Source organism: Phyllobates terribilis, unplaced genomic scaffold (genome assembly GCF_046119375.1).
Source record: "Phyllobates terribilis strain yellow unplaced genomic scaffold, ASM4611937v1 Scaffold_11__3_contigs__length_659146591, whole genome shotgun sequence".
Taxonomy (NCBI): domain Eukaryota; kingdom Metazoa; phylum Chordata; class Amphibia; order Anura; family Dendrobatidae; genus Phyllobates; species Phyllobates terribilis.
This window is the reverse complement of record NW_027362771.1, coordinates 482,285,894-482,310,195: the sequence shown is the minus strand read 5'-3', so window position 1 is coordinate 482,310,195 and position 24,302 is coordinate 482,285,894. Positions and strand designations below refer to the sequence as shown.

General features: G+C 42.5%; 2 protein-coding genes and 6 non-coding genes across 8 annotated transcripts in view; 7 read left to right on the top strand and 1 right to left on the bottom strand.

The window, feature by feature from the left end:
- Positions 1-7,724, bottom strand: part of ZWILCH (zwilch kinetochore protein) — a 55,588-nt gene extending 47,864 nt beyond the window's left edge. Inside the window, exons 1-4 of the mRNA XM_073653449.1 lie at positions 7,594-7,724; positions 5,714-5,762; positions 3,714-3,809; positions 3,218-3,333 (exon numbers count right to left, since the gene is read on the bottom strand). Of these exons, the coding sequence (XP_073509550.1) occupies positions 3,218-3,333; positions 3,714-3,809; positions 5,714-5,762; positions 7,594-7,646 (314 nt within the window). The 5' untranslated portion in view covers positions 7,647-7,724. The remainder of the gene's footprint in view (positions 1-3,217; positions 3,334-3,713; positions 3,810-5,713; positions 5,763-7,593) is intronic.
- A 291-nt stretch (positions 7,725-8,015) lies between these two features.
- On the top strand, positions 8,016-15,259 carry RPL4 (ribosomal protein L4). The gene is made up of 10 exons (XM_073653452.1): positions 8,016-8,170; positions 9,187-9,358; positions 9,847-9,953; positions 10,163-10,301; positions 11,172-11,296; positions 13,762-13,891; positions 14,067-14,223; positions 14,478-14,561; positions 14,760-14,880; positions 15,012-15,259. Exons 1-10 carry the CDS (start codon positions 8,168-8,170, stop codon positions 15,195-15,197), a joined length of 1,224 nt encoding a protein of 407 aa, XP_073509553.1. The 5' UTR covers positions 8,016-8,167; the 3' UTR covers positions 15,198-15,259.
- LOC141168037 (small nucleolar RNA SNORD16) lies at positions 9,016-9,114 on the top strand. The gene has a single exon (XR_012251793.1). It is a non-coding gene; the product is annotated as a small nucleolar RNA SNORD16 (small nucleolar RNA).
- Positions 9,706-9,776, top strand: LOC141168029 (small nucleolar RNA SNORD18). Its single transcript, XR_012251785.1, has one exon. It is a non-coding gene; the product is annotated as a small nucleolar RNA SNORD18 (small nucleolar RNA).
- On the top strand, positions 9,986-10,086 carry LOC141168035 (small nucleolar RNA SNORD16). Its single transcript, XR_012251791.1, has one exon. It is a non-coding gene; the product is annotated as a small nucleolar RNA SNORD16 (small nucleolar RNA).
- LOC141168030 (small nucleolar RNA SNORD18) lies at positions 13,920-13,990 on the top strand. Its single transcript, XR_012251786.1, has one exon. It is a non-coding gene; the product is annotated as a small nucleolar RNA SNORD18 (small nucleolar RNA).
- Positions 14,332-14,403, top strand: LOC141168032 (small nucleolar RNA SNORD18). Its single transcript, XR_012251788.1, has one exon. It is a non-coding gene; the product is annotated as a small nucleolar RNA SNORD18 (small nucleolar RNA).
- Positions 14,620-14,691, top strand: LOC141168031 (small nucleolar RNA SNORD18). The gene has a single exon (XR_012251787.1). It is a non-coding gene; the product is annotated as a small nucleolar RNA SNORD18 (small nucleolar RNA).
- Positions 15,260-24,302: the final 9,043 nt, after the last annotated feature.

Below are 24,302 nucleotides of genomic sequence, written 5' to 3'. Positions count from 1 at the left end.
TTTTTAAACCTAACCCTGCTTTACTCTTCTCTACAACTTTATCCCTGACCTGTCTGGTGTGTTCTTTAGTTTTCATGATGCTGTTTAATCCCTTATGTTCTCAAACAAATCTCTGAGGCCTTCACAGAAGGGCTGTAGTTATAATGAGAATAAATTACTCACAGGTGGCCTCAATTTACTAATTATGTAACTTCTGGAGGCAATTCATCACTCAGGATTTTATTTAAGGGTACCAGACTACAGGGAGCTGAATACAAAAGCATGTCACAATTTTCAGATTTATATTTTTTAAATATTAAAAAAAACATGAATCATTTCCTTTACACTTCACAAATACTTGCTACTTAGTGATGGTATATTACATAAAATCCCAATAAAATACATTTAAGTTTGTGGGTGTAACGTGAAGAAATGTGATAAAGTTCAAGGGGACGAACACATTTTCAAGTCACAGTGTGTGGGAAGTATCTATATATACAAGTGCTTCTCACAAAATTAGAATATCAAAAAGTTCATTTATTTCAGTTCTGTTTCAGTAGGCTCCACAATCATAAGGAAGACTGCTGACTTGACAGATGTCCAGAAGGCAGTCACTGACACACTCCACAAGGAGGGTAAGCCACAAAAGGTCATTGCTAAAGAAGCTAGCTGTTCAGAGTGCTGTATTATTATTATTTTATTATTATAGCGTCATTCATTCCATGGCGCTTTACATGTGAAAGGGATATAGATAGCACAAACAATTACAATAAATTTGAATAATACAAGTTGGCGACTGGTACAGGAGGAACGAGGACCCTGCCCGCGAGGGCTCACAATCTACAGGGGATGGGTGAGGATACAGTAGATGGGGGTAGAGCTGGTCGTGCAGCGAATGGTGGAGCGAGGGTTACTGCAGGTTGTAGGCTTGTTGGAAGAGATGGGTCTTCAGGTTCCTTTTGAAGGTTTCCACGGTAGACGAGAGTCTGATGTGTTGGGGTAGAGAGTTCCAGAGTAGGGGGGATGCAAGGGAGAAATCTTGTATACGATTGTGGGAAGAGGAGATAAGAGGGGAGTAGAGAAGGAGATCTTGTGAAGATCGGAGGTTGCGTGTAGGTAAGTACAGGGAGACTAGGTCACAGATATATTGGGGAGATATGTTGTGGATGGCTTTGTATGCTGTGGTTAGGGTTCTGAACTGGAGTTTCTGGGCAATGGGGAGCCAATGAAGGGATTGACAGAGAGGAGAGGATGGGGAATAGTGGGGGGACAGGTGGATCCAAGCATATTAATGGAAAGTTGACTGGAAGGAAAAAGTGTGGTAGAAAAAGGTGCGCAAGCAACTTGGATAACCGCAGCCTTGAAAGGATTGTTAATAAAAGGCCATTCAAATATTTGGGGGAGATTCAGAAGGAGTGGACTGCTGCTGGAGTCATTGCTTCAAGAGTCACCACACACCGACGTATCCAGGACATGGGCTACAAGTGTCGCATTCCTTGTGTCAAGCCACTCATGACCAACAAACAACGCCAGAAGCGTTTTACCTGGTCCAAGGGGAAAAAGACCTGAACTGTTTGCTCAGTGGTCCAATGTGTTGTTTTCAGATGAAAGTAAATTTTGCATTTCATTTGGAAATCAAGGTCCCAGAGTCTGGAGGAAGAGTGGAGAGGACACAATCCAAGCTGCTTGAGGTCTAGTGTGAAGTTTCCACAATCAGTGATGGTTTGGGGAGCCATGTCATCTGCTGGTGTAGGTCCACTGTGTTTTATCAAGACCAAAGTCAGCGCAGCCGTCTACCAGGAAATTTTAGAGCACTTCATGCTTCCCTCTGCCAACAAGCTTTTTGGAGATGGACATTTCATTCTCCAGCAGGACTTGGCCCCTGTCCACACTGCCAAAAGTACCAATACCTGGTTTAAAAACAACAGTATCACTGTGCTTGATTGGCCAGAAAACTCGTCTGACCTTAACCCCATAGAGAATCTATGGGGTATTGTCAAGAGGAAGATGAGGGACACCAGACCCAACAATGCAGACGAGCTGAAGGCTGCTATCAAAGCAACCTGGGCTTCCATAACACCTCAGCAGTGCCACAGGCTGATCGCCTCCATGCCACGCCCCATTGATGCAGTAATTGATGCAAAAAGAGCCCCGAACAAGTATTGAGTGCATTTACTGAACATACATTTCAGTAGGCCAACATTTCGGATTTTAAAATAATTTTTCAAGCTGTTGCTATAAAGTATTCTAATTTACTGAGATAATGACTTTTGTGTTATCATTGGCTGTAAGCCATAATCCTCAACATTAACAGAAATAAATACTTGAAATAGATCACTCTGTTTGTATTGACTCTATATAATATATGAGTTTCACTTTTTGTATTGAAGAACCAAAATAAATTAACTTTTTGATGATATTCTAATTTTGTGAGAAGCACCTATATGTAAGTATGTATGTACAGCACAGACCAAACGTTTGGACACACCTTCTCATTTAAAGAGCGTGCAAAGCAGTCATCAAAGCAAAAGGTGGCTACTTTGAAGAACCTAGAATATAAGACATATTTTCAGTTGTTTCACACTTTTTTGTTAAGTATATAATTCCGCATGTGTTAATTCATAGTTTTGATGCCTTCAGTGTGAATGTCATGAAAATACAGAAAAATCTTTAAATGAGAAGGTGTGTCCAAACTTTCGGTCTGTACTGTGTATGTATGTATGTGTAATATATATATATATATATATATATACACACACACACACACACACACACAGAGTAAGGTGGTATTCTACAATTCATTTCACCTTTTCACTTATGAACCTAACAAAACAGGACTTGTAATTCCTAAATAATGCATGAAACCCATAGCTTGGCTGCAGGCATTGTATGGTTCAGTGTATATCTTAAGGTAGCCATATACATTAGATAGTTGTTAGCAAAAGAAGCTTTTGTCCGAGAGCTCTTTCCCGATTCCCCATACACATGGATAGTCAGCCAACCTTTCACAGCAGAATAGCACATTTGACAAAGCCTCGCGATGCCCTGCCCATATGTGCATGGAAAGGCATTCTTTACCCCGATTACATAGGTGCAGGACAGCTCCAAGCTTTGACAAATGCAAAACAGCAATCCTGTGGTTATTTATTAAACTGCACTAACTGGTGATCAACTACAACTTCCATAAGCCGGAAAAAATGCTATAAAGTTTTCTTGTCTGGACGAGGATGACAGGTACCTGGCTTGCAGAGATGACACGGGCAGCGGAGCACTGGATTTTTCTACAGAAAGATTGAATGAGTAGCTGTCATTGGCATCAGATTCTTCGGTGTTATCTTCCTCCAGCTTCAAAGTCTACAAACCAAGAGTTACATCTGTCACAATTAGGTCTTCAAGGTGGTTCTTAGCTTTGTAAATTACATATGAATGGTCAGAGAATGCCAATTTTTACTAACTTGGTGCATGAGTATATTAAGAACATAAACCAGATAATGGGAAAGATACAAGTTCAGCACCAATACAACAATATCCAATATAGATTAGGCTATTTTATTCAAGTCTAAAAAATACAGAGTGGCCCATTCCAGACTTCTGAAGCTTGTCATCATAGATGGCTATCCAAGCGACTTTCTGGAAGTCTACCTCACTCATCTTTACTAACTTACCTTGTATCCCAATGAGGGATACATCATCTCAGACCATCATACCTTGTAACACAATCAGTGTTCATATACCTTTCTCTCCATCACAAAAGCCATTCCGTGCCCGCTCCAGAAACTCTCCAATGACTGGCACTGACCAGGACTGACCAAATGAACCTGAAAATCATCCTTATAGGAAAGAGAAGAGGAGGGGGAATGTAAATCTCATCTACAAATCTATAATAGTCATTCAGATGATTAGAGTTTTCTCAGCAGATCCTGACAACTGCATTTGGATCTATTAAGGCTGTGTGCCCACTATGTGTTTTTTAAGCGTTTCCGCAGTGGCAATTCCGCTGTAGAAACGCTTAAAAAACGCTTGATAGAAGGCCTGCCATGTTCCCCAATGATAATCCGCATGTGCTGTGCACATGCTGTGGAAACAAACTTCCGCTGCGGATTATCATTGCGGAAAACTCCGCAGCACTACCAATTATTTTGCGTAATTGCGGCGTTTTCGCCGCCATTGACTTGCATTGAATCGCATAATATCCGTATCACTACATGTGCACATGCGGATATTAAGCGATCAATGTGCGGATGGTACCCGGGTTTGGAGAAGGGGAGACTCTCCTCCAGATCCAGGTACCATAGTACCTGTAAAAAAAAAAAAAAAAAAATTAAAATAAAAAATATACATTATACTCACCTTCTGATGGCCCCCGGTCTCCTTAGCGATCCGTCCTGTCTCTCCGACAGCTCGCGATGGTCTAAAAGGACCTGCCATGACGTCATTTAGTCATGTGACGGGTCACGCGACCGCTGATGTCGGCGGTCGCGTGACCCATCACATGACTAAATGACGTCATGGCAGGTCCTTTTACACAACCGAGAGGCATCGGATAAGGAGACCAGGGGCCATCAGAAGGTAAGTATAATATTTATTTTTTTACCATTCTTTTGGTCACACTATATAAATCCATGCCGGTTGCATGGACTTATATAGTGTGACCAAGTTGTTAACCACTTTCCAAGTGATGCTAAAAGCTTGGAAAGCGCTTGACAACCCGCATGCGAAATCGCATGTGCAAAACGCTTCAATTACACTTGTCCCTGGCAGGAAAAACGCAAGTAAAATAAGCATGAGTTTTTTCTGCCAGGGAGATGCAGAAACGCTCAGAAAAAATCCGGTGCATTTCTGCATCGTGGGCACTTAGCCTTTGGCTAGGGCTTCACAGCGACATGTGTCATGCAACAAGTAAATTGCAGTGCCACATAGCGACATGACATCTAATGATTTCCTATGGCGTCACACTGAACTGCGAAACAGACGCAGGTTTCCAAATATGCTGTAATTCTCTTGCTGGTCACACTATGGACTCACTTGACATAGGCTTCAATGCAAGTTACACATGACTGCGACTTCTCTGATTTGGCTATTTATTTTTTTTGTTCAACAAAATCACAGCAACTTGTCTGAGAATTGCTGTCATGACATGTTGACGCGTAGCCCCAGCCTAAATGTTTAGCACAATCCCAATTTACTATAAGGTTAATCCTCATCAGTACACATATTGGTGTAGACACAGATATCATTCAATCAGCAATCAGTTGATTAAATTGGACAACCAGTATATTGGTCAGTTGGACATGACCAGTGTAGGTTTTCTGGATGTAAATTTAAAAGGTTTCTATTCAATGACAGCAAGCGGATCTTCAAAATTATGGACCCTTGAAAGTTGTATAACACTACTTGTACGAATTTGTCAGATCATAATATATTGATGACCTGTAGGATAGCAGATCAATATCAGATCAGTAGGGGTGTGACACCCAGCTCCATTTAATGTGTAGCAACTGCTGCCAGTACTGCAAATCAGCTCCTATCAAAATAGGCGAGGTCCTGCAGTACCCGACTGCAGCCGCTACACATCAAATGCAGTTCTGTTCACAGTATTAATGTCAGCGGGAATAAAAAACAACTGGTAGGAGGGAGTGCCATGAGTCAGACCTCTACTGATCCCATATTGATGGCCTATCCATATGTTGTCACCGGAAAAACCCTTTAAATAGGTTATATTTAGGTGACATACCTGATAAGAAAAGGGGCCGCATTCCCCCTTCTTGACTTGCTCAAGAACACTATAAAAAGCAGAATATTGGAAGATTATTAGCAGCGCACACCAATGGATCCATATCATACCCTAAACACTTAAGTCCATATCAATAGATGAGAAATAAGTAAATTAACAATACTCTACTCTTTCCCTCCAGAGTTGCTATCACGGAGATCACAGTTAAAAGGGGTTTTCCCATGAACAAAAGTACAATTTAATCAATACATCTTGGAATGATAAGTTCCACAATTAGAGGTGTTTAAATAAAATGTTCCTGTGCTGAGATAATCTTACAAATGTGCCACTGCTGTATACTATGTGTAATGGCTGTGTCTGACTGTACAGGAACATGGTCTGATCATACCACAACTACTGGGCAGGGGAGGAAGCAAAAGAATATACAGACATTACAGCAGAGGATCGCAGCGGATTCTTTTTGTGAGGTAAAACATTTCCCTGACTGTTTTTAATCAATGTTTTACTTCAAACAAAGAATAATTTGTAATCCCCTGCTGTCCTGTCTGTATACTCTTTTCCTCCCCCCCCTGCCCAGGAGATGTGGTATGATCAGACCATGTCCCTGCACGGTCAGACACAGCCATTACACAGTACATGACATATTACTTATGTCACCATTTTCTGAGCCCTGTAGCATCTCCATCTTTCGGGATCTGGGCCTCGGTGAGGGCTTATTTTTTTGCGTCCCGAGCTGATGTTTTTATTGATAGCATTTTGGGGTAGATACGTTTTCATCGCCCGTTATTGTATTTTATTGCAATGTTGCAGCGAGAAAAAAAAAATGTAAAAAATCATAACTCCGGCGTTTTGATTTTTTTCTAGTTACACCGTTTACCGATCTGATTAATTTACTTTATATTTTGATAGATCAGACATTTCTGAACACAGAGATACCAAATGTATTTTCTAACTGTTTTATTTTCAATGGGGCAAAAGGGGGTTGATCTGAACTTGTGTTTTTTTATTTAAAACTTTTTTTTTTTTTTTTTTTTTTACACTTGTTTCAATAGTCCCCTTGGCAGACTTGCAGCTACGATCATCCGATCACCTGCGCTACACATAGCAGGGCTCCAGCAGTTTATATGGCACCAACATATTCTGCTAACCAGTGAGCTGAGCCATGCCACACTGCAAACCTTGCACTGGTTTACCTCTCACTGTGTACAATTCATTATTTCTGTAGAAGAGAATTATCAGTAAAGTTATAGTTACACTGACAATCCTGCATATATTACGCTCCTCAGAAGTAAAGAGCAGGTTATTAATCTGAAAAAAAAAAAGTAAAGTTCAACCATTAAGTCTGTCCCCTGCATTACTACCGAGGTGACCGTGATGGTGGTAATGTACAAGTCAATTGGGAAATCTCCAGTAAAAGCACCAATAACCCTCCCCAATTCACAGCTGGACACATCATTTACCCTCCTGGAGGTGCAGACTCAGCATCTAACATCACACCATGTGTAAACCACATATATCACGTACGCAGAACTACAAGTCCCAGCTATACAAGTATCAAAATCTGTGATATTGAATTACCATTATAGCAGGATTAATGATAATAATGGATTGCATAACAGTATTAGTAGAGGTAAAGCACTAGCCTCATCACCCCTGGAGGACTAAAAGTCTCAGCATAACAAGCAGTAATGCAACCTGCTCCTCTACACTTATCTGTGTTGAACTACAGGTCCCATCAATACAAGCAGTCTGACAGATCCACTGACATGTTTGTACACTGGATTATAAACTCCCCGATATGACAGGAGAGCGCGTCTATCTGCAGCACTGCAAGACCCAGCAGTTGCTCGTCTCCCCCCTGTACGTGTGATGGACACGACCTGGTGAGCGCCTTGCGCAGCGCCTCTGCCTCCCGCTGTCTGAGCTGCGACATTCTCCTCCTGTCCCAAAACCAAACTGCGCGGGCAGCCGCCGTCACCAAGGTCACCGCCCCGGAAGTACAACCGGCTCCTGCCAGGCAAAAACCGCTAATACGGCGCAAAACACCATTCCCTGCTCCCATTATCTCCCGCACACACAGTACAAACTTCTACTACAGCGCAATGTCTGATTTATCTAATTCTCATAAGACGCTCATACACGTCACTGCAGATATCGTCTTTATATCAGTGTCCTTCCGCGACGTAAAATAGTCCCCGTACAAGTGACTGGATTATCGGCATTGTTCACACATAACCGTCAAAGCCTGAGTACTGTCACGATATTGGGCGGTTTACGATATTTATCGTGGTGTAATGTTCCTTTCTGGTTGTTTTCTATGACATTTGTTCGGATGGAATCAGGTTCCGTCGCCACTCCTCTTCCCGGCGGGGGGATATAGCTACGCCGTGCGGTATCTCCTCCCTTTTCTGTCTGTGGCCGCCATCGAGCAGCAGCCCGGAGCCGGCGGTCAGCATGGTGAGTCTGTGTGCGGGCGCTGGTCTTATGCCGGCAGCCTGGGATTATGGGCACGAGTGACGGGTGGTGCGAGGAGTGCGCCCGGGGTGTGCGGGGCTGGGGGCCGCCGGGATGTGCTAGGCCGGAGCCACGTTACTGCCGCGTGTGGGGAGGCCGGGACCGGCCATGGGCTGTGAGGCGGCACATGCGGGCGCTCGGTGTACACGTGGTGGGGGGCGGCCGTGTAGTGTTGGGGCTTATGGGACGTGACATGGAGCGGAGCACATGACTCCCGCTATCATTATATATTGCAGAGGGGGATTCTATTATTACTTTTTAACCTTCTGGACAATATTAAATAACAGAATGGAAAGTTTAAAGAGACCCAATATATTAAATCCCTGACAATCTGTGGTGATTGTGCTCAGTGCATCCACATGATCGCTGCAGCCGATCACTAACCTCAGTGTGATCCTTGGGCGTACTAGTCTTTTTTTTTCCCCCATTTAATTGCTTTCTTGCTCAATCCCCCTTTAAATGTGTGGAGGGGGATCACACTTGTTAAAATCCTCTGCTCACAAGAACTTTGTGGTCTGTAGTTTTGCCTTTGGCCTGATCATGTTTACCAGCTCCTTCCCATAGAGCTTGTAAGCGCTGCTTGCTGTGAGCTCCCAATCCTGTCTGTTTTCAGTTGTTGTTCGCTGCTGCCTCTAGTCTGAACTATCAAGCAGGAGCAATCTACTCCCTGCTTCTGGAATGAGAGGGTTGTGTTCCATAACACTTAACATGAGATGACCCCTTTAAGTTTCCATAAAATAAATTTGTAAAACTTTCCTCCGTTTGGTCACTTTTGTATATGCCCTTTATGCGGTGATGGTGTAATTTGCGTCTTACCTGGCATCCAGCGACAGTTGCCTGCTGTCAGTAAGCTGGTACCACGGACTGACGACACTGGAGTCTGAGCATAAAGCGAGCTGTCCTGTGCGTCAGTACATGTGGGATATTGTGACCTGAACTCCATTCTGTCCCCCCTCTAGGCCTGCACTCGTCCTCTGATATCGGTGTACTCCGAAAAGGGAGAAGCATCTGGCAAAAATGTGACTATGCCCGCTGTGTTCAAGGCTCCTATACGCCCAGATATTGTCAACTTTGTGCACACCAACCTGCGCAAGAACAACAGGCAGCCATATGCAGTCAGCGAACGTGCCGGTATGTATGTTAATTAGAGGGGGGTAATGAAAGACTATCACATTAATGGCTTTTTTTTCCATGTATGCGCTGGAAAAATCTCCGCACATACAGGCTGTGATGTATCCTACTGCTTCATGATCACAAGACATTGACATTGAGCGAAAGCCGACTCCTAAGGCCTCATTCAGATGGGTCCATTCAATGGTCTTGTGTTCTTGACCTAAAATATGAACTTGCGGATCCCTTAGGGGCTTTTAATTCAGGGAAAGCCTGCATGTAACATGTGGAATACAGCGGCCGTACTCCTACCTGGGAGGCCTGACAGTACCAGCCTGTTATGTGATGGGTAATTTCTTTAGATCCTGTCATTATGATGAGATCCACTTCATTGGTCCGTGTTTCTGAAACTAATGATAATTGTGGAAGTTCTGATGTGAAATGGAAGACTATAAAGAAGCTAATGTGTTGTGAAATTATAAATGTTAACTCAGCTTTTATGTTTCCAGGTCACCAGACCAGTGCCGAATCATGGGGAACAGGTAGGGCCGTCGCCCGTATTCCCCGTGTCCGTGGGGGTGGAACGCACCGCTCCGGTCAGGGTGCATTTGGAAACGTATCCTTTAGCGTCACTAACTACTTTTAACTTGCAATGATGTCGTAATTTGCGTCTTACTCCACATTCTGCGACAGTTGCCTGCTGTCATAAAGCAAATGTGGCTGACTGACGACAACCTCACTTCTGAGCGAGAATGTTTGACAATAGCCTTTTGAACTCTTAGATCTTGTATGTTACAAAGTTTTTCCCTTAACTCGTGCTTATAGATGTGCCGTGGAGGGCGAATGTTTGCCCCTACCAAGACCTGGAGGCGCTGGCATCGTAGAGTTAATGTAACTCAGAAGAGATATGCCGTTTGCTCTGCATTGGCTGCCTCTGCCCTGCCTGCACTTGTCATGTCTAAAGGTTAGTAATCTGGGTAGATGGTTTCTCCAATATAGACCACTGGTGCTTTGTGTGATTACCCATCCTGTGCCAGTATGCAGGATGGTGAGCGAAAACTGCACGCTGACCTCCCATCGCTAGTCTTGCAAATGTGGGCAAGTTCTCCAGCATCATGACCATATACAACAATGTTAGGTAATGAAAATCTCCTCATTGATTGTGAACTAGTAGCTAGTCCCTTCTGTGTAACCTGCTGCTACAACGTAGCCTAAACTGAAGAGCTACAGTAGTGATTGCAATTGTTAAAGGCAATCTGTCACCAGGTTTTTCCCAATATAATCCATTGTCTCCACGTTTAGACTTTATAAACCTAGCCAGGCATACATCGAATGCCTTCTACATGTGTTTTGCTGTAGGCGCGGAGTGGTTCAGTAGAGGTCTGGACCATACTCTGTGCCAGCAATTTTTGCCCCTCTGCCTTTGATGTAGATGCTGTTGACGAGAGGAGGTTTTTCCTTCAACGGGGAAGAGCCAGTTTCGCCTTGCTGGGTTAGATCAGATCTGCACGGGTGTGAGATTGTACGCGCTGTGTAGATGACGTAACAAATGTCACCCACATTAAAGGGGATTACCGAGGTAAAGGGCACTCTTTGGAGCTGTGCACAACGTGGGGAGTGGGGTTCGCAAAATACATTGAGGTATTCATGGCAACTAGGTTTATATAAAGAGGTTGTAGGGTCCTTGCTACTTCACTGTATATGGGGGTTGGGGTCCTCTGTAAGTATTATCGTATGGTCGCTAAAAGATGCACTAAAATCTGCTGCAGACCGGTTTCTTAATGGCTTCATTTACTGTATTACACTGGATTATGACCACACATTTTACCTTCAGGCCACCGTATTGAGGAAATCCCAGAGGTCCCACTGGTTGTAGAAGATAAAGTTGAAAACTACAAGAAAACAAAGGAGGCAGTCCTGTTGCTAAAGAAACTGAAAGCCTGGAATGACATCAAGAAGGTGAGGGACTTGGCATGATGAGTCAAAGCCTTCTTTCTTCACCAGTTTTCACTGCCTCCAAAAATTCTGTAATGGTAAACCAGTGGCCTTACAGAAACTCCATTTGGTTATGCACCATGGCTGTGCAGTCGGTAAGCCAAACCTCCGACTCCTCAATTTCCATGACTCCAACTCCACCACTCCCTCATATATGGCTCATGTTTAAAGTGATAAATTTACTGTAGCACAGATTCATCTCGGCTAAAAGTCTAGACCCTTAGATCAGGAATAGGACAGACATTTCATAACTGCGAAATTTTTATGAAAAAATATTCCCCACAAACTGCATTGAACTGCTGTACCCAATTTATTATATATTTTAGCAGTTGGAGTCAGTCCATTTTATACTGACTCCACAGCCCTGTAATATGAACTCGTTATCTTCTGCTCAGAAGAACTTGTGTGGATGGTAGCGGTCTGCACACTCCTCATTCCCACCCCAACAAATGTTCTTCAAACTAGAATTGAAGATGTGATTCCCATTACTTGTGCTGGACGTTATATATGAAGGGCTCCTGGTAAAGAACTAATGGCTGGCAGGAAAAATCCTGATTTTGCTTGTTCCACTTATTTTCGGATCACTCTTATTTACAAATATCTACTTTCCTGGTCACAGATGTTAAAGTGCGGTAACTTGGTGGATAATATGCTTATATTGAGATTTTTTTTGCCTTCACCTGCATGTTTGTGCCCCTGGAAGATTATGATGAAGCATATCTGCCGCCAAATGTCATAAAATGAGCTGCATACACAAGATAAATCTTGGATTTGATGAAGCTGGTGTAGTTACTGTGAAATCTCATATAGGAATGACTATTACCCTGACATTGAAATGAGCATTCTAGCTAGAGCTGGACTCCTAAAATGTAAACGTTCACAATATTATGTACCCATTCGGACCTCTATTTCTAATGTGAGTATACTAACCTAATCAGGTCTGAGATCTTTATAATGTATACAGTTTCCATTGTGAGTTCTGGTGACAGATCCGTAACACCTTTGCACACCTTGCCATATACATGGATATCACGTCCAGGGTGCGAGAGTATGGAGTGGGGCTCAAGCTGTGTCTTATCCATGCAGGGCAAATGTCGGCACCTTCCCTGTATGGATCTGGCAAAACTCCTGAGCTTTCAACAGCCGCAATCTAAACTAGCAGAGATCGCTGCTATTTAACTACTTGAATGCTGCCATGAGTCACCGACAGTGGCATTATAATAGTGCTACTGCCGATGCACGCACCCACTGCTATACATTCGTGATGGTCCTGTGTGTTTCCATAATGGCTAGGGCCCTGCTAAAGGCTCTCATTACCCCAGCTATTGCAATTTAAAGTCCCTAAGGGTAACTAATGTTTAAAACTTTATTTTTATGTTTTAAAGTTTAAAGTACCCCTCCTCCCCATTCCCAGTTATAATAAACATAATTGGTATTGCCACATCCACATAAATCCAGTCTATCAAAGGGTTAAATTATTTAAAACATCTGATGGAACACCGAAAACAAATTCTAAACGCCAGATTTGCAGTTTTTTGGTTACCAGTTTCCCAAACCCCCATAAAATCTGAAAAACTGTGGTGGAACTTCGGATGTTTTTTGTTTTTTTCTTCTCCCCCAATTTTAATCTTTCACATTTTTAGTACATATGATACAATCATTGATGTAATTGAAAACTACATCTCGTTCCCCAAAAAACATGCATAAAAAATTCTTATGCCCCTTGGGAAAAGGTGAGGGGAAAAAAACTAAATCTCCCTATCCCAGAGAGGTTAAAAACTCACCAAGTGTTTTTTTTACCTTATTTGAGAGGGCATAATTCAGGGGCAGATGCCCTGATTCCAGCAATGTGTCACTGGGCTGCTTACTGTAGATTTGCTAAAATGGTGTCTAAACATCAATGACTGCATTGCTACTGGTTTACTAGTCTTGTCCTCTCAACGGTCTGTCCCACACCACTGACCGCTTTTGGCTTACACAGTGCGTAGGCAGAAAGCAGACCATGATGGTGGACAGAGGTTATACAGCTTGAGAGGACAGGCAGAGCTGCAGCAAATGCATAGTTTTTCTCAAAACTACAACAAGAAGTGCAGTAATTGTGAAAGCTCTGGATTCCGTAACTGTCTCCACATTATGCTGCTCTCAGATGGGGCAGCAAAACCCTGAAGAGATTCCATTTAATTAAGCCAGTCTGTACACACTTTCTATGATCATTTGTCAGCTAAGACAATGATTGACACTGGGTAAAAGGGTTGTCTGGTGGTCTAAAAAGCCTGCAGTCACTGTGACTGCACACTCCATGCAAGTGGCATTTATGCAAACTGAAAGCCTTTAGTAATCTGCCTATCCCTCTGTCAAACAGATTTGGTTGAAACCAAAGTTTCATTGTTTTGCCATCTTCATCATTAACACAAAGCTCTTCCGCCCAGGTCTATGCTTCCCAACGTATTCGTGCTGGTAAAGGTAAAATGAGAAACCGTCGTCGCATCCAGCGCAGAGGACCTTGTGTAATTTACAATGAAGATAATGGCATTGTTAAAGCCTTCAGAAATATCCCAGGTACAGTGAATGCTCTACTATGTCCGCTGAGGAATGATGATCTTCCACTTCATTGGTCCGTGTTTCTGAAACCTGTGATTTTATGGAAGTTCTGACCCTGCTGGAAATCAACAAAATGTTAAATGCACCCTGATAACTGTGTCCAAATGGAATAATATATATGTATACCTTCTAGGAATCACACTCCTCGGTGTCAACAAACTGAACCTTTTGAGGTTGGCTCCTGGTGGTCATGTTGGACGGTTCTGCATTTGGACAGAAAGTGCCTTCCGCAAACTGGATGATCTCTATGGCACATGGCGCAAACCAGCTTCCCTGAAGGCAGATTACAAGTATGTGATGAACATTTTCTTAGGCTTCATGTAACCTTTTACTATATTGCTACTGGCAGGATCGAGATTTGTGGCATATCTGATTTTATATATATCTGTGGCATATCTGTTTCATGATGAGCAACACTTCTATGGTCCGTGTTTCTGATACTCCATGATATTTGTAGAAGTTCTGAATAACAGCAGGCTGCCTTCTTATTCCATAAAAATCTCTAGAGCAATGCTATTTTTAATGTGTAATTCTTTACCTGCAGCCTTCCTATGCACAAAATGTCAAACACAGATCTCAGCCGTATCCTAAAGAGTCAAGAGATCCAGAAGGTTCTACGTCGTCCAATGTAAGGAATCCTTTTTTGTTTTTATTGAAGCACTTAATATTTTTATAGTAACATTTTCGTTGTATGATGATTTCCACTTCATTGGTCCGTGTTTCTGAAACGTTGTGACTTGAACGGAAGCTCTGACTGCTGAAAAGTAGACAAGGCCTTGTCTATATATAAAGGATAAAACTGACCTTGTATGTACTTCAATTACAGCAAGAGGGTGAAGCGCAGAGAACTCAAGAAGAACCCACTGAAGAACTTGAGAATTATGATGAGGCTCAATCCATATGCAAAGACTGCAAAACGCAACGCCATCCTGCGCCAGGCTGAAAATGTGAGTATTGGACCTTCTTGCCTATAATTTTGGCATGCTCAGCTGTTCCCAGTATACATATACATTTTTATTTTATTTTTGCAAACTTTCTTGAACCTCACCGATTGACACTTGTTAATTTGATTTTTTAGTTTAAAAAAAGACAGGACAAGCGTAAAGCCGTATTAACCAAGGCTGCAGCAACCAAGGCGGCGGCAGCAGCAGCAAAGGAAGTTCCAGCAGCCAAGCCTGCAGCAGCTAAACCTGCAGCAGCCCCCAAGGCAACAAAAGCAGCAGCAACCAAGGCCAAAAAAGCTGCAGCAGCAAAGAAATCTTAAATCTGACATGCTGAAGTTCAGCACTTTAGATTCAGTCTCAATAAATGCTGTTTAATATGAAATATTTGTGGTTTTCGTTTAAAATTTTTTTTGTCCTATCAGCAGCCTGTAGAATAATACAAATTATGTAATAATAAAATCAATATTTATTGAAGCTACTTTAACCCCCTTCATGACCGGGGCATTTTCCTTTTGAGTTTTCGTTTTTTGCTCCCCTTCCCAGAGCCATAGCCTCATTATTTTTCTGTCAATATGGCCATGTGAGGGCTTGTGTTTTGCGGGACGAGTTGTACTTTTAAACGCCATTACTAGTTTTACAATATCATGTACTAGAAAACAGGCAAAAAAATTCCAAGTTCTGCGAAATTGCAAAAAAAATTTGCGTGCCGGGCTGACGTTTTTATTGATACCATTTTGTGGTAGATCCGATGTTTTGATTGCCCGTAATTGCATTTTATTGCAATGTTGCAGCGATAAAAAAAACAACGTAATTCTGCCATTTGGAATTTTTTTTCTCATTAAGCTATTTACCGATCAGATTAATTTCATTTTTTATATTCATTGGGCGATTCTGAACGCGGCGATGCCAAATATGTACGCGGGGTTTATTTTTTATTTTGAATGGGGCAAAAGGGGGGTGATTTTAAACTTTTTTTTAAATATTTTTTAAAACTTTTTTTTTTTTTACTCTTTTTGCATGCTTCAATTGTGGAGAGTAGAAGCAGCAACTGTCTGATCGCCTCTGCTACATAGAGGTGATGAGCAGATCACCTCTATGTAGCAGAAATGCTCCTGTGCTAGGAGTACTGAACACTAGGTGGCGCTCATAGCAATCTTTACATGACAACCACTGGGGTCTGCTGCAGACCCAGGGTTGTCATGCCCACCCATCAGTGACCCATGATCACGTGATGGGGTCACCGATGGGTGGGGTAAGTGATGCGCTTCCGGCTCGGCACTGTTAAATGCCACTGTCAGAGATTGACGGCGGCATTTAACCAGTTAACAGCCAAAGGTGGATCTGCTGTTGCAGGCAGATGTCAGCTGTAATAATCAGCTGACATGTGCTCGGTTCAGTGTGGGCTCAGCGCCGGAGCCACCGCTGAACCGGCCTTTCCGACGTGCATACTATTTCTGACCACGTCGGAAAGGGGCTAAGGTGATGAGAGCATTTTACCCAGTTGTTGTGTTCGGAGTATAAGATGGGTCCATAACATACTTCCCACTCTAAATGAATACTGTAAAGTAGCTTCTTAAAAAAAAATCCTATAGCAATAAACTCAACACACATCCTCATGCACAACATCCAATCATAGCCATTCCCTTACCTATCCAACCCCCTCCCTGATGTCATTAAGGCCACAGCCCCACTATCAGTATTTGGTCAGTATTCGGTCAGTATTTTTTCTTGAGTGGGAGCCCAAACCAGGAGTGGGTGATAAATGCAGAATTGGTGACTTGTTTCTATTATACTTTTCTCTGATTGTTCCTCACCTGGTTTTGGCTCCCACTCCTGAGAAAAAATACTGACCGAATACTGATAGTGGGGCCATGGCCTTAGTAACCTCTTCTGCAAATATGATGGAACTAACTATGCGGAGAGCTCTGCTGGGAAATGCTATTGGGCAGTATTTGCTATTGCTGATCACCTTCCCCATATCTTAACAAACTTGTACGCACGTATATTAGAGGACTTTATATAGTGCAATATATTTGACCAATTGCTGCTAACGGAGCATACAGGTGACTCCTGTGGATTTCCATGGCATTATAATTTTCCTAGCGCAGAAAAATGGGACATAAGACCCTTCAGTAACTCATCTGTAATACCCAGCAGGCACACTTTATTGGGCACCACCCATGGAAATTGAGTGTTCATGAAGAAACAAGTAGCCCATACCAGAATGAAGGATTTGCTCCAAACTCCTATGGTTTGTGTACATTTCCTTGCCATCTACCCAAGTTTTTAAATTCATTTTGAGAACTTGTATAACAATTCATGGTAAATCTATTTAGCGCATGACAAGTTCAGTCACCTATGACATTACATTCAGTAAAATATAAGAGATTACAATTTTGACCAAGCTTGTACATTCAATAGGAAACATGCTATTGACAAAGCTGATATATTATGAGCAGTGTAAGGTGGGAGTCATACAGGGCACAATGGGATTATAGGTTGACTACCCCTCTGTCCATGTTTTCCTGGTCTGGGACCTGACTTTGAGCCACTAGAAAATTGGGTGACATTGTAACCTTTATTGCATGTACTGGCATCACTGAGTACTTCATATTTGTGTATACTTCATTTACTTATGGTTTCTTTTGAGCATGAGCTCTTTTAACTGTTATTGTTAAGTTAGATTTTGCCTTCTGCTGTATTATAATAGTCTAACTGGAGTTTTTTTTTTTTGATGCCATCTCCATTGTTGGACTTCTTGCTCTTGACAGCTATGAAAATACCCTTAATTAAAGGAGAACGAATGGTTATTGCTAGAGCGGCAATAGCCTAAGCCAATAAGGCCAGGATAGGGGACAGCCCAGTTAGATTCCCTTTTTTAATGAAAATGATGGCATATTATTCACCACGATCCTGGCTCTTAGGGATACATATAACGTGGATTTCATCCCAGTGAAAATGAAGTGTGGGGACTCCGTCAACATTTTGTGAAAGCCTGGGGCTTTCCACTGCCGAACAACCCCTCCTCCCAACCTGGGGCCCACAGCATTGCCCCACTCCTGCAGCAGCGACCCTGCCTCCTGGGACTCCTCTCCACCGCAACCATTCCTCCTCACCCCCGGTTGCTCTGTATTCAGATTATAAGACACCCCCATTTTCCCATCAAATTTGGGTGTAAAAAAGTGCATCTTATAGTCTGAAAATTACAGTATTTTCAGTGTAAATTTACTTAATATCAGCTAATGAGAATCCAACATTGCTTTTGAATAGTGATGAGCGAGTATGTTCTGTTAACCCTTTCACCGAGTATGCTCGGGCCGAGCGAGTATTTACAGCTGCTCGGTGATATGGTTGAATCGCTCCCGTGTGCATGATTTGCGACTGTTTGACAGCTTTGATACATGTGAGAAATGTCTCCTTACACATTCCTCACATGTAATAAAGCTGTCAAAACAGTTGCAAATCATGCACACGGGAGCGATTCAACCATATCACCGAGCAGCTGTAAATACTCGGAGCTCGGCCCAAGCATACTCGGCGAAAGGGTTAACAGAACATACTCGCTCATCACTACTTTTGAATTGTGGTTCAACAGAAAACAAAAATAATGAAAATGGACTGGACAAAAATTCTGGTACCCTTGAAAAAGATTTAAAAGAACTTGACCATAGGGACGTTAAACTAAGATGTGTCCAGTAATTAGCATCACAGATGTCTACAAACTTGTAATCAGTCAGTCTGCCTATTTAAAGGGTGAAAAGTAGTGATGAGCAAGCATGCTCGGGTGTTTCTTGAGTATCTTCAGCGTGCTCGGGTGTTATGTTTTAGTCTCGCTGTGTGCATGATTTGCGACTGTTTGACAGCTTCAATACATGTGAGGAATGCCTGTTTCTTAGGCATTTCTCACAAGTAGTAAAGCTGTCAAACAGTCGCAAATCATGAGCACTGAGTGATGAAAACATAACAACGAGCACTGCCGAAGATACTCTGCGAGCACCAGAGCATGCTCGCCGAAAGGGTTAACAGAACATACTCTCATCACTAGTGAAAAGTAGCCACTTTGCTGTTTATGGTATTTACCACATTGATCATGGACAAAAGAAAGGTAAGAGGAGCGTTGTCTCAGGAGATTAGAAAGTAAATTATAGGCAGACATGTTAAAAGTATAGGCTATAAGACTATCTCCAAACAGCTTGATGTTCCTGTTACTACGGTTGCACATGTTATTCTGAAGTTTAAGGTCTATGGGACTAGCCAACCTCCCTGAATGTGGCCTCAAGAGGAAAATTGATAGACAAATTGAAGTGACTAATAATACGAATGGTAACCAAAGAGCCCAGAACAACTTTCAAAGAGATTAGAGGTGAACGCCAGGGTCAAGGTACATAATTGTCAGATAGCATCAAGCATCATGTGTTGCTGTCTTGTCCTCAGTGGACTTCATGAAAGACAATCAAGGAGGAAACCACTGAAAGTAAATCATAAAAAAGTGAGACTGGAATTTGCCACAATGCATATTGACGATTCACAAAGTTACTGGGAGGATGTCCTTTGGACAGATGAGACAAAACTGGAGCTTTTTGGCAAGTCACATCAGGTCTATGTTTACAGATGCAAAAATTGCAGTATACAACGAAAAGAAAATTGTACCTGCTGTGACACATGGAGGAGGCTCGTTTATGTTTTGGGGCTGCTTTGCTGCATCTGGCACAGGGTGTCTTGAGTCTGTGCAGGGTACAATGAAATCTCAAGACTATAAAGGCATTCTGGAGCGAAATGTGCTGCCCAGTGTCAGAAAGTGTCACAGGTCATGGGTCCTCCAACAGGAAAATGACCCAAAACACAGCTAAAGACATCCAAGAAAAGCTAAGAGAAAAACATTGGATGCTTCTGAAGTGGATTCTATGAGCCCTGATCTAAATCCTGTTGAACATCTGTGGAACAAGCTGAAAGCTGCTGTCTGGAGAAGGCTCCTTCACATCTGATCCAACTGGAGCAGTTTGTTCCTGAGGAGTGGACAAAATACCTGTGGACATGTGCAGACGTCTCATTGAGAATTACAGAAATTGTTTGTTTGCCTCACAAGGTTGTGCTACAAAATATTAAGGTTCCTATCATTTTTGTCCAGGACATTTTCATTAGTTTATTTATTTAAATTTTTCCATTGAACCACAAATCAGAATCAATGTCTGATTCTCATTATTTGATATTCAGCAAATTTAAATTGAAAATGACTTCAGTCAGTTTTAACCACTTCGCGCCAGAGCCTGTTTTTGCCTTCGTGACCGGGCCAATTTTTTCAATTCTGACCACTGTCACTTTATGAGGTAATTACTCTGGAACGCTTCAACAGATCCCTCTGATTTTGAGATTGTTTTTTTGTGACATATTGTACTTCATGATAGTGGTAAAATTTCTTTGATATCACTTGCGTTTGATTGTGAAAAAATCGGAAATTTGGCGAAAATTTTGAAAATTTTGCAATTTTCAAACTTTGAATTTTCATGCCCTTTAATCAGAGAGATATATCACACAAAATAGTTAATAAATAACATTGCCCACATGTCTACTTCACATCAGCACAATTTTGGAACCAAAATTTTTTTTTGTTAGGAAGCTATAAGGGTTAAAAGTTGACCAGCGATTTCTCATTTTTACAACAAAATTTACAAAAACATTTTTTTTAGGGACCACATCACATTTGAAGTGACTTTGAGGAGCCTTTATGACAGAAAATACCCAAAAGTGATACCATTCTAAAAACTGCACCCCTCAAGGTGCTCAAAACCACATTCAAGAAGTTTATTAACCCTTCAGGTGCTTCACAGGAATTTTTGGAATGTGGAAGAAAACAATGAACATTTAACTTTTTTTCACAAAACTGCTACTGTAACCTCAAATTTTTAATTTTCACAAGGGCAGCCAGAAAAAATGGACCCCAAAATGTGTTGTGCAATTTCTCCTGAGCACGCTGATACCCCATATGTGGTGCAAAGCCACTGTTTGGGCGCACGGCATGGCTTGGAAGGTAAGGAGCGCCATTTGACTTTTGGAATGGAAATTTGACTGGAATGGATAGCGGACGCCATGTTGCATTTGGAGAGCCCCTGAGGTGCCTAAACAGAGGAAACCCCCAACAAGTGACCCCATTTTGGAAACTAGACCCCTCAAGGAACTTATCTAGATGTGTGGTGAGCACCTTGAACCCCCAGGGGCTTCACAGAATTTTATAATGTTGAAGTGTGAAAATAAAAAAACACATTTTTAACACAAAACTGCTACTTTAGCCTCAAATTTTTAATTTTCACAAGGGCAGCCAGAAAAAATGGACCCCAAAATGTGTTGTGCAATTTCTCCTGAGCACGCTGATACCCCATATGTGGTGCAAAGCCACTGTTTGGGCGCACGGCATGGCTCGGAAGGTAAGGAGCGCCATTTGACTTTTGGAATGGAAATTTGACTGGAATGGATAGCGGACGCCATGTTGCATTTGGAGAGCCCCTGAGGTGCCTAAACAGAGGAAACCCACAACAAGTGACCGAATTTTACAATCTACTCCTCTGTATAAATTAATCTAGTGGTGGGAAAATAAGTAGATAGGTAAATGGTCACTAAACCCATAGATGAATTCCCACAGAGGTGTCATTTCTATAATGGGGTCACTTCAGGGGGGATTATGCTGTTCTGGCACTTTTCAGAGTACCAGAGCTAAAGAATCCCCCCTGAAGTGACCCCATTTTGGAAATGAAACCCCTCTGGGAATTCATCTATGGGTTTAGTGACCATTTTAACTCAATGGATGATTTCCAGAAACAAGCACGCAATGGAAGGTTTAGATTCTGGAGAACCCCCCCTGGAAATTAAGTGAGCTCTACTCGAATGTGTCATTCACTAAATGAACCAAATGTTTGAATGACAAATTGGGATACATTTTTACAGTTTAAAAACGTGGTTCTGTGTGGAAGATTTTAAAGCAGTCAGTGACGCATAAGGCTGGCAATGATGGGCATTGTGGGCAATAGTAGCGGGTATCACGCCTCATTCCTCTCTTAGTACATACACGACATCTTTTCTGGGGGTTCCTTCTTGTTTCCGTTGCTGGAATAAGTGCAATAAAATGTCGCTCAGTGAGTCTTTTCACATCCTCAGATTCTAATGGATGAGCGGGGCTAACACTTTGAAAGACAAGATTTTCAATTACCTTTTCTTGATAATCAAGAAAAGGATCTGAATTTCCTGCTTTTTTGTACAACACAAAAGAATTGTATGTGGCCACCTGAAACAAATAAATAACCAACTTTTTATACCAGGTATAGGACTTTCTTGATACCTGGTATGGCTGTAGAACCTGGTCTGCAAGGTCCACACCCCCCATGTGTTTGTTGTAGTCAATGACTGACACAGGTTTTTGCTTCGGAGTGGTGGATCCTAGTTCTACAGTGGCCCTTGTGGCATGTGTGGATTGAGCTGAGGACAAAAATATCCCTCTTATCCCTATATTTCAGGGCAAGCAGCTCTCCGTTGCGTACAGCCCCTGACTGCCCCTTTTGAAACTTTTGGTTGACCAATGGTTGTGGAAACCCCTGACGGTTTTTACGGATGGTCCCACAAGCCCCGATGTTGTGTTCAACCAGACTTTTAAATAGGGGTATGCTGGTGTAATAATTGTCCACATATAGATTGTAGCCTTTTTGAAAAAATGGACTTATCAGCTCCCAAACAATTTTTCCAGATGTCCCCAGATAAGTAGGGCATCCTGGTGGGTTTAGTTGGCTATCTTTCCCCTCATATATGCAAAAAGCGGATGTGTATCCGGTTGAACTTTCGCACATTTTATAGAGCTTTATTCCAAACCTTGCCCTTTTAGATGGGATAAATTGCTTGAGGTGCAGTCTTCCTTTGAATTTTACAAGGGACTCGTCTATAGAAATATTTTGTGTTGGGGTGTAGAGGCTTAAGAATTTTTCTGACAAATTTTCAATGATGGGTCTAATTTTATATAACCTGTCATGTTCTGGGGCATTTCTGGGCAGGCATTGACTATTGTCGTTAAAATGCCAAAACCGCATGAGCATTTCATAACGGGTCCTAGGCAGAATGACTGAAAACATAGGGGTGGCTTGAACAGGGTGGTTGGACCAGTAGGATCGAATGCTCGGTTTTTTAACAAGCCCCATGGCAAATGTAAGTCCTAAAATTTTTTTTATTTCCGGGACATTAGTTGGTGTCCATAAATTTGCCCTAGCATAGTAAGATCAGGGATTCTGGCTTATGCATTGGGACGCGTATAAATTTGTTTGCACGACAATATGCTCTAGCAAGCTGTCTGTAAAAAACAAATTAAAAAAATGAATTGGTCCAAAATCTTCCACCTCCACATTTATACCAGGAGTGGCGTTGAAATCAGGGCTGAATGGAGCAGCCGAATCTGAAGCCTCCCATCTGGGAAATGCTAGATCATGTGGCAAAGCCCCTTGTACACTGGCGTGCGCCAATTCACTAGTAGCAGGGACAGCGCTTGTACTGGGCAGTGTTCCCTGATTTGGAGACGTTTCTCCAGTAGCGCTATTTGCCCCTATTGCTGTACTGGTCCTTGGGCTTGAGGATGGACCAGAATCACTGCTCATTTCTGAGCTCTCAGTGTCGCCGCTACTAAAGCCCTCAAAATCCACATCTCCATCTGAGATTGCGCTGTCATCAGTGTCAGATCACAGCAGGGCATACACCTCCTCTGCGGTATAAGTCTGACGGGCCATTTTATTTTTATATTTTTTGACTGGACTGAACGGACCGGACTGAAAGGACGGGACCGGACTGGACTGACCGGACTGATCTGACAGGACTGACTGACTGATGTGACAGGACTGACTGACTGATCTGACAGGACTGACTTACTGACAGATCTGACAGGACTGACTGACAGATCTGACTGACTGACAGATCTGACAGGACTGACTGACAGATCTGACAGGACTGACTGACTGACAGATCTGACAGGACTGACTGACTGACAGATCTGACAGGACTGACTGACTGACAGATCTGACAGGACTGACTGACTGACAGATCTGACAGGACTGACAGATCTGACTGGACTGATCTGACAGGACTGACTGACTGACAGATCTGACTGGACTGATCTGACAGGACTGACTGATCTGACAGACTCACTAACCCTAACTCTTACTTTCTTTTTTATTTTATTTTTTTTTTACTTTCACAGTGGCAAGGCTGACAGCTCTTGTCACACTGTTTCTCCTCTGCTCTCTCACTGAGATCGGAGGAGAAACTGCATTTATCAGGCAGATCGCCCGGGAAAGTTTGTTGCTAAAACAAACTTCCCTGGTGATCTCTCTGATTGGCTGGTGTGACGCTGACATCATCGAGACCTGAGCCAATCAGGTCTCGAAGATGTCAGAGGTCAC